Source organism: Eurosta solidaginis, chromosome 5, assembly GCF_040869045.1.
Source record: "Eurosta solidaginis isolate ZX-2024a chromosome 5, ASM4086904v1, whole genome shotgun sequence".
In the NCBI taxonomy this organism is placed as follows: domain Eukaryota; kingdom Metazoa; phylum Arthropoda; class Insecta; order Diptera; family Tephritidae; genus Eurosta; species Eurosta solidaginis.
The window spans coordinates 215,520,009-215,535,161 of record NC_090323.1 but is presented as its reverse complement, the minus strand read 5'-3'; the positions used below and the strand labels follow the sequence as shown (position 1 = coordinate 215,535,161).

Here is a 15,153-nt window from a genome sequence, read left to right as displayed (position 1 = left end):
CCGCATAATATTTTCGTTTTTTTTTGTTTTTTTTTAGCTTTTTTCCATTAAGACGTTTATGCAATACAAACTCAATGTGTGTCACCAAAAAATAAAACCAACACTACATTCAAATATTGTAACAAAAAATCACTAAAATTTCGAATGTTTGTTAAATTGGCACAAGTACACGCATAATTATATACTCATTCTGAACCTACATGTACACTATATATGTAAACTATCCGTAAAATTCACACATACATTACATTTTACATTTACACAACCTTTTGCTATTATTTCTATACATATATACGTTCATAGTTATTTTGTGTTTGTTAATCTAAATTGTCTTCTTAATTTCTTGCTTTGGTTGAATGTTGAATTTGCTTAGTATTGTCATCTTGTATCTTGCTACGCACTCTGAGATAAAGTAATAAATCAGCTTATAGAGCCCAAAGATAACAAACACAAAACAACGATAACAATATATAAAATATAAATTTTTTTAATAAACTGCAAAAGACGCAAAGTGTAGCTAACGAAGTAAGAAGAGAATTTAGATTGATTTGGTTTTCATTCGACATAATGCAATTTGTATAGCAAATTTATTTATGTGTATTAGTAATCAAGCAGTTATATAAATTTTATAGGACAAAAACTATTTTTATAATACAAATGCTTATACAAATACAAACAAAATGAGAGTGTTTCTATTATCGTTTCATTATATCGTTTTATGTCTCTTGTTCTAAACTGTGATGTAATGCAAGTTGTTAGTGCAAGCAGCGTACGTGGCGTATACGTAATTTATCGGGCACCAAATTCACCAGTGTTTCGAAAACGCCCTGCCTTAGAAAACGTTAGAATAACAGCCTATTTCAGGATAAGCTTCAAAGCCCCCCTAACTCAGAATTTGGTTGAAGAACAAACGATTTTAAAAATTTGTTCATGTTTTGAGTTAGTGCCTTATTCAAAAATTTTCCGAGATAGGGTGTTTCCGAAACGGCAGCAAAGATAGAGTGATATTCCACTTTGCAGTCGATTTCTTGTGGCGCAAAGTGAACCTAGTTAGTTCAATTATTAATCAGATTTACATGAAAATTGACCCGCAGATAGATTATTATCTTTGTCATTTTATAGTATAGGGTAGTTAACTAGAACTGAACAATCTGAAACTGAAAAATCGTATTTACTGTTTCTGCGATAAGTAGAAACATTCGATGTCAACATGATGGGGTCAATTTTAAATCATTATTAAATAAGTTTCAGAGCTGTAAACATCTTTGGTCACGGTACGGGGAATCCTTTGCTGCATATAGAAGTGGTACGTTGCGGTAACGAACACCATATAGGTATAAGACAGACCATATCGGGAACAGTGTTATATGACCACATTGTACCCTTTTACCATCAGGCCATCACGCCGCCCCATCCTCCCCCCTCTAGTAGCATGAGTAGCTTGAGTCGCTGCAGCATCGGCCACTAAAGAAAAGGGGATTAGCCCGGGGTTAGTGAGATTGAAAGAGGGTGGGGCCGTGTGTAGAAGTCCACGAAAGTGGGGAAAGCTTCTGACCGCCATTCACCTGGGAATGGCCAGAGCGATTCTTTTGCATGCGGTTCAAGCAGCTCACTACTGCCGGTCGCTTGCGGCCAAGTATCCTCTGGGTAGCCGCTAAACACCCGTTTAGCGGTGAGCTAATGTGAGAAGGCGACAACCTGGCTAGGCCACTCTGACATAATCGGTTTAAGGGCTAGCCGGGGGAGATTTCATCGGCAGCGTCTGTACACCTCTAGGTGCGGCTGCAAGCGGGCGTCTGTCTTGGAGCAAGCGGCTCGCTATATAAACGTGCCAAGTAATATTTTCACCCCCGCTGAGCGGGTTGTGCGCTGGGCTTGGGACCCGCCACGTAAAACCATACTCCAATGAAATATAACAACAAGCCTCGGATAAATACACTCTCTATTGATGACGACCATGGCAAACGTTTGAAGGACAATGAATTGAGGGCATGCACCTGGAACGTCCGCTCCCTGAATGGGATTGGTGCAGATGCCCGGCTGGTTGATGTCCTCGTCAAAGCAAAATCTGACATCACCGCCATCCAAGAAATGCGTTGGACGAAGCAAGGAAGAAAGAAGATCAAAAATTGTGACATATATTGGAGTGGCCATGCGAATAAGCGCAGTTTCGGCGTCGGATTCGTGGTGGGAGAGAGACTTTGTCGCCAAGTGCTGGCGTTCACGCCTGTGGACGAGCGTCTCGCCGCTATTCGAATAAAAGCAAAATTTTTTAATATATCATTCATCTGCGCCCATGCGCCGACAGAGGAGAAAGACGATGAGGTGAAAGACACTTTTTATGAACAATTAGAACGCACATACGAGCGCTGCCCCCGTCATGATATAAAAGTCGTGCTTGGCGACTTTAACGCCAGGGTGGGCAAAGAAGGAGTTTTTGGCCCTACAGTCGGAAAGTTCAGCCTACACAATGAAACTTCTCCTAACGGACTGAGGCTGATTGACTTTGCCGGTGCTCGAAACATGGTCATATCAAGCACAAGGTTCATGCATAAAAAGATACATCAAGCTACATGGCTGTCTCCTGATCGAAATACTCGCAATCAGATCGATCACGTTGTGATAGACGGACGGCATGCCTCCAGTGTTTTAGATGTGCGAACGATCCGAGGACCTAACATCGATTCGGACCATTATCTCGTTGCAGCCAAAATACGCACCCGCCTCAACGCGGCTAAAAACAAGGAACAAAAAACACAAGGAAAGCTAGACGTCGAAAAGCTTCAATCACAACAGACTGCCAATGATTTCGCAACTCGACTCTCACACCTGCTCTCTGAGGGCACAACTCATCCTGAAGGAATACAGGAGCAGTGGGAGCATATCTCCAAAGCATTTCATACTGCCGCCGAGGAAAAAATTGGTTACCGGCGGCCACGAAAAAACAACTGGTATGATGAAGAATGCCGCGTTGCAACCGAAAGAAAAGACGCTGCCTACAGGGCTACGTTAAAAGCGAGCGCGACAAGAGGAGTGTATGAACGCTATCGTGAGTTGAAAAGGGAAGCGAGACGCCTTTTCAGGAAGAAAAAAGCAGAAGCAGAAAGGCGTGAGTGCGAGGAGCTTGAGCTGCTAGCCACCAGGAATAACGCCCGAAAATTCTACCAAAAAATACGGCGACAGACGGAAGGTTTTAAGACCGGGGCAAACTCCTGTAGGAATGAAAACGGCGACCTTGTAACTGATGTCCAGAGAGTGCTTAGATTATGGAGGGAACACTTCTCTGCTCTCCTAAATGGAGGCAGCAATTCACCGCGCAGAGATGAAGAACCCGATCCCGCAATCGATGATGATGGAATATATGTCCCCCCGCCCGATTATGACGAAGTTAGAATAGCAATAACCAGATTGAAAAACAACAAGGCCGTGGGCGCTGATGGATTGCCTGCGGAGCTATTCAAGTTCGGCGGCGAGGAGTTGGTAAGGCGCATGCAGCAGCTTCTTAGCAAAATATGGGCGGACGAAAGCATGCCCGACGGTTGGAATCTAAGTGTTCTTTGCCCAGTCCACAAGAAGGGGGATACTGCAAAATGCACCAACTATCGTGGAATCAGCCTTCTTACTATCGCATATAAGGTCCTTTCAAGTGTATTGTGCGAAAGATTGAAGCCCACCGTGAACCGGCTGATTGGACCTTATCAGTGCGGCTTCAGACCTGGTAAATCTACCATCGACCAGATTTTCACAATGCGCCAAATCTTGGAAAAAACCCGTGAAAAGAGAATCGACACACATCACCTCTTCGTCGACTTTAAAGCCGCCTTCGACAGCACGAAAAGGAGCTGCCTATATGCCGCTATGTCTGAATTTGGTTTCCCCGCAAAACTTATACGGCTGTGCAAAATGACGTTGAGCAACACCATCAGCTCAGTCAGAATTGGGAAGGACCTCTCCGAGCCGTTCGAAACTAAACGAGGTTTCAGACAGGGTGACCCCCTATCGTGCGATTTCTTTAATTTGATGCTGGAGAAAATTATACTAGCTGCAGAACTTAACCGCACTGGAACAATATACTATAAAAGCGTGCAATTACTGGCATATGCTGATGACATTGATATCATCGGCCTAAACACCCGCGCTGTTAGTTCTGCTTACTCCAAGCTGGAAAAAGAAGCGGTAAAGATGGGTTTGATGGTGAATGAGGACAAAACGAAGTACCTGCTGTCATCGAGCAAAGAGTCAGCGCATATGCGCCTTGGCAACCACGCTACTGTTGGCAGCCATAATTTCGAAATAGTAAAAGACTTCGTTTATTTGGGAACCAGCATCAACATTAGCAACAACATCAGCACTGAAATCCAGCGAAGAATCAATCTTGCCAATAAATGCTACTTTGGACTAGGTAGGCAATTGAAAAGTAAAGTCCTCTCTCGGCGAACGAAAATCATACTCTACAAGTCACTTATCGTACCCGTCCTGCTATATGGGGCAGAAGCATGGACCATGACAACAGCAGATGAAGCGGCTTTGGGAGTGTTCGAGAGAAAAGTTCTTCGAAAGATTTATGGACCTCTACGCGTTGGCGATGGCGAGTACCGAAGAAGATTTAATGATGAGCTGTACGAGCTATACGCAGACATCAACATAGTCCAGCGAATTAAAACGCAGCGGCTGCGCTGGCTAGGCCATGTTATGCGAATGAAAGATGATGCTCCGGCCAAGAAAGTGTTTCTATCGGAACCCGCCTATGGAAGCAGAGGTAGAGGGCGGCCCCCACTCCGTTGGAAGGACCAGGTGGAAAACGATTTAAACTCCCTTGGTGTGACCAATTGGCGCCGGTTGGCGGAGCGAAGGAGCGACTGGCGCGCCTTGTTGGACGGCCATAACCGTTTAGACGGTTAAGCGCCAATTAAGTAAGTAAGTAAGTAAGTAGTGAGATTGAAAATTTGATTGGAGAAGCTATAAATTGCGCTGGAATTCACTGGAAATGGGTGGGTTTCCTCTTACGAGACGGATGCTCGCCTGGGGAATTAGCTATGCTTTTTACCTGCAGGAAGGAGGGACTAATTCGTTTCTTATGGGTTTGTTATTGACTTGGTAAAATTGAGTCATAGATTTTTCATTGAACTTCTGTGTCTGTTTTATAGCAAACCGATGAGTTGTCATAAAGAAATCTATAACATACCAATAATGAATTGGTATTCGTCCGCGTAACAAATCGATAACTTTTTGATAGCATATATACAACTTTTCGATAGCAAATCGGCAAAATTGCTTTAACAAATGAATAGGTTAAACTATAACAAATGTAAAACCTTCGATAAAAAAATCTCTACTTTTTGATAAAGAACACTTCGGTATAAAATCGGTAACACTTTGGTCAGAATTCGATAGCAAAACGCTAATCTTGCTGTAGCAAATCAAAAGTCTTTTATAATATGTCGATAAATTATCGATAAATAAATCATACATTTTTGATAATTAATTTAAAAATTTTCGATAACAAACCGATATCCCAATGATAACTTCCTGCTCTCTTCCCCATTTATTTACCTTTTTTTATTCTTTCTGCTTCCTTTACTTTCCTTGCATTTTATATCCTTTCCTATCCTCTTTTTGTTTTGCTTGCCATTCTGGACTCCCCCATACCGTGAGATAAGATGTTTACACATCGAAAGCAACTACCTAAGATTACACCAAAGAAATCAGTTGGGATATACATTTATGAATAATTAGAAACAACTTACCATTCTTTTGTTACGTTTACGGAACCGAAAACCCTTGTACCCGGGATTAGGCTGTTTTTTTGAAACCGGTTATATTTTCTTGGAAATAAAACTGGTAACTTTTTCAAGAGAAAAACATTTTTCCGGAACCATATATACATAAATTTTAGAACCAGTTACCCGTGTTGATAACGGCAACTTCTTTTGAAACCAGTTTCTTTTTTTTTGCACCGGTCATTTATGTGCGGAAGTTTACTTCCTTAGCTACATATCTGAAAAGGTGAGTTTTGATAGTTAATTTGAAATTTTTCGATTAAGGTCATATAACACAGTGGTTGCTCCAGCTCCAAACATGAGCAGAACATGGAGCAGATTCGTAGTAAAAAAATATCATTTCTTATGCTTTGGTATGAGCTACGTTATTTTTTTGCTACGCTCTATAACCTGACATAGATCGTAGGGGAGCTTACGAAATGCTTTAAATTATTTATGCTACGGCTCTGCTCTATGCTCTGTTAGTGTTCAGAAACGGCGAAGTAGCAGAGCATACAGATGCAAACAGATATATCCTTTTGGTCCATGGTACTTTCCACAGGTTAAACACGAAATTTCTATTACGAGTAGAGTTTTTATATTTCTCTCATTAGAGTTGTGAGCTTATTTGGAAATGCGTTAAGGGGATCGAGCTAGTTGAAAATTTATTGCAAAAAATATCTAACGAGCACCTATATGGATGTTAAAAATTTTGAAAGTTGTTATGAAACAATTAGCGTGCCGCATTCACCACCAAAATGCTAAAAAAATGTATTATATTTTTATTTAATATTTGGGATATTTAATTGTATTGTCATGTAAACGCGCCGCTTCGAAACCCATAAGCATAAATAAAAAAAAAAAAAAATTAAAAATAAAATTCCAACTTGTTTCGTATGTATATTTTTCAATACTGTTACTTATAGTTAACCCTACTAATCCCTCAGCAATAGTATTACTATGTTTGTAATCCAATTTATTGCCACAGAAACACAAAATAAAAATAAAAGCAAAGAAGAATGCAAAAACTCTCTTCCAATAATATTTTTTTTTTTCACAACCACTATGTATTGTATTTATGTAAAACCTAAAACCAAAAAGTTGGTAATCAAAAATAAACATTTTATTATTATGTAAGTTGCAATTACAACAAAATGTGTGTGTGTATGTTCCAGGTCCCCCTGTGGAGGTTGGCGTCACAATGTATGTGCTCAGTATCAGTTCGGTTTCGGAAGTTCTCATGGTACATATCGCTAAATAAACTAAATACTCGTACATACTTACAAACATCATACACGCCGACAAACTAACAAAGTAAAATTGTTATTAAAAGCAAACAAATAAACAAAACAATAACAAAACAATAGCTACAATTTTTTTTTTACTTGTATTTAAAAAATATAAATTTAAGTCTATTTATAATTTTTTGAATTTATTCAGACCTTCGTTTGTTTAATTTATTTCGCTTATTTCTTTGAATTTTACTTTACATATTTCTAGAATCAACGTCTGAAGCAAGCTTTGTCTATACTATGCCGTTTATTAAGCCTAATCAGTGTTCCGTTCATACCAATTCTTGCGTAAAATTATCCTGCTGATATCTTTTCCAGAGCATTAAGCTTATTCTTAAAGTGCCGTTAGTGTATAACTGCCCATGGCTATAAATATAGTGTGAGCTAGGATTGAGTATCCACACAGATAATGCGCGATTGTTTTTTTACTGCTTTCCTTGCCACAAATTGTGAAAATACCGTTGAAAGGGATCCACATTCTCTTAGCATGCAGGCCGAGCGGCATGATTGTGGCAGTGATCCTAAAGATTTCTTTACTTCACTTATTTAGTAGCCCCTATGTTATCCTACTTTGTGATTCGGGCAGGCTTGCGTGGTTGCCTTGCCAGTGTTGGGGGCTAGTACTCCCGAAACCGCTAACTACTTGAGTCTGCTATGTATATTTCTTGTGAGTGAATAATATATCTCGACGTACTCCGCAGGGAATAGTAACAGTTTCCGCCTAAAAAACAATTCTAAAAAGGGTATGGTTTTTAAAAAGATACCGCTTCCCAAAGTAAAAGGTGAGGTTCATTAGTAATATGGAAACTTAGTTGTAGTAAAAAAAAAAAAGGTGTTGAAAAAGTAACCGCTTCTTGAAAAATGAATGGCTCTATAAAAACATCTGCTTCTAGAGAAACCAGAGGTTCCAAAAAAGTAACTGGATGTATAAAAATTACCAGTTCTAAAAAGTAGCCGGTTTTTGATAAATGACCAGTTCTGAAAAAATAATAAGTTATAAATATCTACCGGTTCTAGAAAAATTACAGGTTTTAAAACAATAGCGAGTTTTAGACAAATAACCAGTTTTAAAAAAGTAACCGGTTCTGGATAAATTAACAGTTCCAGAAAAGTAACCGGTTGTACCGGTTCGTTAAACATAACCGGTTCATGACAAATGGCGAGGTCTAAAAAAAAGAAATCGGCCCTAAAAATTTACCTGTTCTAGACACATGAACAGTTCTAAACAAGAGCCGGTTCTAGATAAATGATCTGTTCTAAAAAGATAGATTCAAGAAAGTTATCCAATATTATTTAAATTACCGATTCCAAAAAAGGATTCGGTTTAAGAAAAATGACCAGCTCTAAAATAGTAGCCGGTTCTAGAAAAATAATCTGTATTAAAAAGTAGACGGTTCTTGAAAAAAGTGCGGTTCAAGAAATGTAAGCGATCCAAGAAAATTACTGTTTCAAAGAATGTAATAATTTCTAGAGAATTTACGGCATCCAAAATATAACCGTTTCTTAAATAGTGAGCGGTACTTTAAGAGAAACCAAATCTTAAATATAAACGGGTACTTAGAAAGTAACGTGTTCTAAGGAAGTAAAAATAATCAAACGTCGATGCCTAAAAAAATTCTCTTCTTCAATAAATGTTATCGTTTCCAAGGAAGAGCGTTATTCAAACCCAGTAATCGGCTTCAAAGGCAAAGTAGGTTCTAATAAGTTAGTCGCCTTTTGAAGTAGGATTCAAAAAGTAAGTTTAAAAAGCTAAAAAACTTTCAAGATACAATAAATCTAACTAACTAGCCTGTTCTAAAAATAAACAAAAAAAAAAAAAAAAATCTAAACGATGTAAAAAAGTGGCTGGCTACAAGAAAAGTTACCGATTTCAAAATTTTTACCGGTTCCAAAAAGGTTACCGCTTCCTAAAACGTAACCAGTTCAAAAAAAGCAACCGGATCAAAAAAAGTAGCCGATTACTGAAAAGTAACAAGTTTCAAACATATAACCGGCTACAAAAACGAGTTGTTTTTAAAAATATAAGGGCTTGTAAAAATATTGTACTTAAAACAGTAACCGCCATTAAAAATCATTCCGTGCCATGAATTCTCAACAAACTATGTCCAAAAGTTGTCAAAGAAAGATCAAGAAATTTCTCTCAAAGTCACGAAAAAGGTGTACGGGAAAAATTTTGAAACAACCATAAATTGATTTCGAAATGCTACCAATATGTTAAAACGCCATTCTGAACTATTATTATATAACGGTATCAGAGTAATTCTAAGTCGTTATTGTTGTTGTAGCTATAAATACACTTCTCGAAGGTACTGGGGAGTGCTATCTATGTCGATGGCCCTTTACCGGAAATTGTCATTTACATTCCGGTAACAAGCAGCCTTAAGGTATTAGGGCGGCCAACTCGGGATCGGTTTAATATGACCACATTAGATTGACTAGACAGTGCCACACCACACCCCGTAGTTCTATGAGGAATCCACAATCTTGCCTGCTAAAGAAGTAGAATTCGTAATGGGTGGGTGAGACTGAAAATTGGGCTGCGGAAGCTATAAACTGCGCTGAATTGAATAATTCAAGATAAGCGGTACCAAAGTAACTTCGTAACTATTTAAACAGATTGCCCATACGGCAATTCGAGCCCAAAAATTTAGTCAGTATGAAATAACAATAAGATGTGCAGGCGATAAGCTGAACGGGTCTGCTTTCTTCTTTAAGTTTTATTATAACCATCAGCTCAACACTTCACAATATACACATTTAGTTATATTTGTTATTACTTTTTGTTTCCATTTTCCTTTGCTCAAATTTTGGTTTTTTGTTTTTATGTCATACACTCTTTCATTCTAAAAATTTCACTTTTATTTAAGTTAATTTCACAGCAGTGCTGCTAAACTTTGCTCTGTACACTGATGCATAAATTAATTAAATTTGAAAAACAATTTTTTATTTCTTATAATTTGGCAGCTTTGTTTGAATTTTCACTTGATCGATGTATATTTGTATATGTAAAAACAATTAATAACTATTTATATTTATTTGTGTGTGTGCTGCATTAAGCAAGCGCCAATTTTAATAAAGGAATACAACATTTAAAAAGATTTAAGACATTATTATTCACTAAAATGTTATTGCTAACAAACCATTTAAGACACGTACTCGCTGTGTATTTTTGAATCAGGTTGTATGACGTAAACTATGACGCATTTTTTGTAATATGAGAACTAACATTTTTTTTTTTTTTTTGAGAAATTTTGCAGTAAAAGCATAACATTTGTTGTTGCCTCATAATAAAAATATTCTTGAACTACACATATATATGTATATCTCATCTTAATATATATATATATATGTATTATATATACATATATATATATATTTCTTCTATGCTGTTACTCTTAGCTTTATAAAAATGAGATAACAAGCTATTTCTTTTCCTCTTCCGCTATCTAATCTATGAATTCAATACCGGCCCACTTTTCCCATTCTTTTGCTATAGATAAACGTAATACATCCTCACATATAACAGAAACATACAGTTTTAAAATATCTATGTACTTTAAGTTTTTATGATTGAATTTTCGTATTGCATTCTAATCCATTTGTTACTTAATTGAATATTAAAAATTACTTATATTGGCATGTTCAAGCTTTATTTGTTAAAAAAAATATATATGTATATATATACATATTTTTTGGACAAAACTGAAGCATAAAAATTATTTTTGGTTTTTTACCAAAGTAAATTGTCTCAGTCAAAAACTCATGTCATTTAATTTTTTCAATTCTTTTTAATAAAATTACAACTCATAGATACATAATTGTCTTATCATATATAACTAGCTCACTCACGCCTATAAATTTAATATCTAGCGATCACATTTAACACATACCCAGCATACACAAAATCATTACTCATCTATCACATGCATTTTACTCATTTTCAATATCACACCCGTATTTTATTTTAGAGATCTCACATACATGAATACATATCTACGCATTTGAAATTGTCTATCACAATACGAACACATACACATAAGAATGAATACAAGCACGGCCATATGAGTCTAATACCCAGAGGTTGTATTTAACGGGTACTCAGAAAAAGTCATTCGGTTTATAACGGTTAATAATCTATATCCAAAAGCTAAAAAGGGCTTTCCCAGTGAGATATGTTAATTTCTATATTTTTTGCAGTCATTCTCATCGATTGATTTTTATTTTCAAATATCTTCTCACTATCACTGTCGTTGTGTAGTGTGATTTATTGCTTAAGATTTTTCGAAAACTGTTATTTTCTCATCTGCTCTGATATTTTAAACTAACATTAAACTAACATTAATTTATTATCATGGTCTGCAACTCACTGTTATTAAACAAAAATTTAAACTAGAAACACTATCATAGGTTGCAATTGTATATATCGAGAACCTATTTCAAATCATTTATGGAGTGTTCGGAAATAATTTTCGGTTGATTTCGAGATTCCTTTGTAGTAAAGTTGGGATAATTCCAGGGCTATTTTAAGATTATTTCGGAATTATCTAGAATTTTTTCGGTATTTTTTAGGTACTATTTCGAGATGATTGTGGGAAGGCGCTTGAGCACATTTTGGAACTATTTCGGGATTAGTTCAGGATTATCTTGCGATCGTTATCGAATATTCTTGGCCATTTCGAGATAACTTTTAAATTAATTTAAGAAACTTTTGGTATTATTTCGGCAATTTTTTGAAGTAGATGCGCAGAGTACGGAAAAACTTATATATGAATATGATGCCATTGCCATATTATCGACTTGTGACGGATCATAAATACTATCGAAAAAAACCGATTTGTTATCGCAAAGTTGTGGTTTTTGAATCAAAAAAAAAAAAAAAACAAATTCGCTATAGAAAAAATATTGATTTGTTTTCGAAACCGATATTTTTTCGATAGCAAATGGATATTTTTTCGATAAAAAATCAACTCATTATTCACACAGAATAAGCTCTCACCTACAGGTATAGCCAATTTTGGAACATAGGAGTAGGGAACGTGCGTTAAGCGCAAATCTTTGTTTTATATATATGTTTATGTTTACCAACATATCATTAAATGAAACTCTTGTTGGCTTTCAGGCGAGTTTCACCCGCTGGATATGATCATATCTTCATAGGACTCACGTTATAATGTTTAAAATACGCTATCCGATGCTAGTGAGTTTTTTCCGGATGTTCATCAAGGTAGCCATCTCGGCACGATTCTGCTTTTGATGTGCAAATGTCTTTAACTACGGTTTGGACAAGACCAGAACATAAGTGTAGGCGTAGGTGTAGTATAAAATGTAGGTGCGGGCGTAGTATGTGCTATTGATATGCTATATAGGTGAAAAATGGATTGTATGTAAGCGTAAATGTAGTCAGTTCATTGTAGCATTACGTGTGAACAATGTACATGGTATAGTTGATTAAAAATGGCAGCATTTTAAAGCAAGGAGAGTAAAGTAAAGTAAAGGTAAGATAATGAAGAGAAAAGAAAGGAAAGGGTCAAAAAGGAAAGTGAAGGCAAACAGAAAGCGATATAATGTAAAAACTATGAGTTCACGCTAAAGCCACAAACAAAACCGAACGGCGTGCTATCAGTTTGTTATCGAAGTTGTAATGGTATGTTCTCAATTATTCTTTGGGTTATTATCTTTGTGTTATGGGCGTGATATACATTTTTATCGACGAATTATTCGGTGTGTTATAAGAAATGTACAATTAATCGATTTGGTATCGAAGTATCATAAATTTACTTGTTATAATAATGGCTATCGATGGGTTATATATTTGTTACGGAATAGTTCACGATTTAGTATTGAACATTTATCGATCTGTTATCAAAACTTTATCTAAAAGTTATAGATTTTTTAGCGGAGTATTAACAAATTCTGTCGATTTGTTATGGGAAAGTTATCGGTTTATTACCGAAATGTTACCAATTTGTTATTAGCGTTATCTATCGAAAATTTATAGAATTGCTGTCGATTTCTAATCAGACTCTTAAAATCCTGTGTTTTATCGGAAAATTATCGATTTTTTATCGACTACCCATCGGTTTGTTATGAAATGAATGAATAGATACCGAAAGCAAAAACAAAAAAAAAAAATGGTTGGCGTGACCTTGGAGGACCGTTGATGTGATAGACGGAGTAAGTTACAACACGTCGGCCGTCTTAGAGCTTCAGTATAAAATTGGTGATCTGCTACCTCTAATTTTAGCTTTCAATAAGCGATGCTAAAAGAGCTAAGCGGCCCCTATTCAAAAAAAGCTCTCATTGGTTTGACCGATATTTCGAGAACATTATGTAATTCGGAAGCTGAGTTATCAGGTTCGGAAAGATCGGATCACGTCAGTCTAAAAATAGTTCTTACCATTTCCCTTTAGATATATTTAAGGGTGGTTCTTGCACTATCTGCATTCTAATGCTCTTTGTCTGAATCTTATAAATATTTCTACCCTAGCTAGCCAAAGAGATATGTTTGGAATCATTTTCATCCTCAAATTACGAAATAGTTTGATCTTTTGTACTTTCCTGCTAAGAAAGCTGAGCTTAATTGTTCCACCTCTGCAACCAAGATATTTAAAACTCTTTTCCTGCATTAATGTAGAACCAATCTTGGGTTGAATTAGCGCTTTCGAAACTTGGTATTTCGGATTTATTTTCCAATATTAAAAAATCTATTACTTTTCCTAATAATAATCCTCTGTTGGAACAATCCTTCAAATCTTACTTTTCTAGTTTTGCAATCCTTGAGACATATAAATTAATTATCGCCGACCGGGATTTTTTATAATTCGTAATTTTTTATCATCGCGTATTTGACGTGTGTCCTCACCGAAAACTAAATTTTTTTCATTTCACTCTAACGTGGTTCATATTAATATACTAAGGTACAAACAGTCATACTTTAACATTTATTGGAACAAACAAAAAAACTCCCATGATATGTTCTTTTAAGTTTTCAGTATTTGTGTTTATTAGTTTCATAAAAATTTCATATATTAAATGTTTTCCGTGTTGGTGTATGTGCGTGTATTATGTGTATATAACACTAAAATTGTATAAGTTGGTTTTTAACAAATTTGATTTTTCTTTAAAATATCATAATCAGCTTGGCGTATTTATATGAAAGTATTAATTACTTTTTTTCTATCATATTCATACATATTGGCATAAGCGGGGTGTATAATAGATATAATCCCAACTTACAACTTCCCGAAATACAAAGTCCCGAAACACACGACATGATCAAATTCCTACAATTCATAATCCTAACATGTCTATGTCCCTACAATTGATAGCCCCAAAAGGGGCAAATCCCGAGCACTTAAAATCCCGACACGAAACTTTAGTATATTTGTCTGGATTGTGTGTGGTAGCAATTTAGCGAAGGTGGAATATTATACTGTCTTCGCTAGGTCGGGAATTTGTTATGTCTGGATTTTATTTTATAGGGATTTCTGAAAAGTGTATGTTGTCGGGATTCTGAAAATCGGGATTGACGTCACAATTGGTTGGCAAAAACATTGAACCAGAAATGATGGAAACATTATATTCCTCACCCACTATTCATGCTTTTAAGGTGGGGAAGGATAATTTCCGTTTATTAGAAAAAAGTCTGACGAGCTCTTTCCAAATTTAGTTCTTGATATTTTAATCACTTCATTCTCGGTTTGATTTTATTTTAAATTGAGTTTTAATTCTAAGGCTGGGTGCGAGTATGCCCAAAATTGCTACCTAAAATGAGAAAAAACCTAAATCACTGGAAAGTGACGGTAAAGTAGTTCAAAGAAAAACATTTTGACTTTTTTTCAGCACACTTTTCGATCTAAATTCAGATGTCAAATTTTAAAAACAAAAAAAAAATATTGGGAATTTATTTTTATAATTAATGGATGTATGGGCATAAAATATTCCTCTCAAGAAGCGTGGGTAATGGCAGGTGATTGGTTTGTATTCCGATTTTTTGTAGAATACTATGGCAATAAAACTAAATGGCTCCGCTGACGTTAGCATGACAATTCATAGATACTTGTGGAACATATATGGAATACAATAAACATACATTGGTCATC

The 15,153-nt window shown here is 36.1% G+C and overlaps 1 protein-coding gene across 24 annotated transcripts in view; it reads left to right on the top strand.

Annotated features, from left to right (window-relative positions):
• Positions 1-15,153, top strand: part of Rdl (Resistant to dieldrin) — a 210,632-nt gene that overhangs the window by 105,817 nt on the left and 89,662 nt on the right. For 6 of the 24 annotated variants that reach the window (XM_067788171.1, XM_067788168.1, XM_067788164.1 and 3 more), the window contains one exon: positions 6,935-7,002. The exons of the other annotated variants lie outside the window; for them this stretch is intronic. In XM_067788171.1, coding sequence (XP_067644272.1) covers positions 6,935-7,002 — 68 coding nt within the window. The remainder of the gene's footprint in view (positions 1-6,934; positions 7,003-15,153) is intronic. 24 annotated transcript variants of the gene reach the window in all.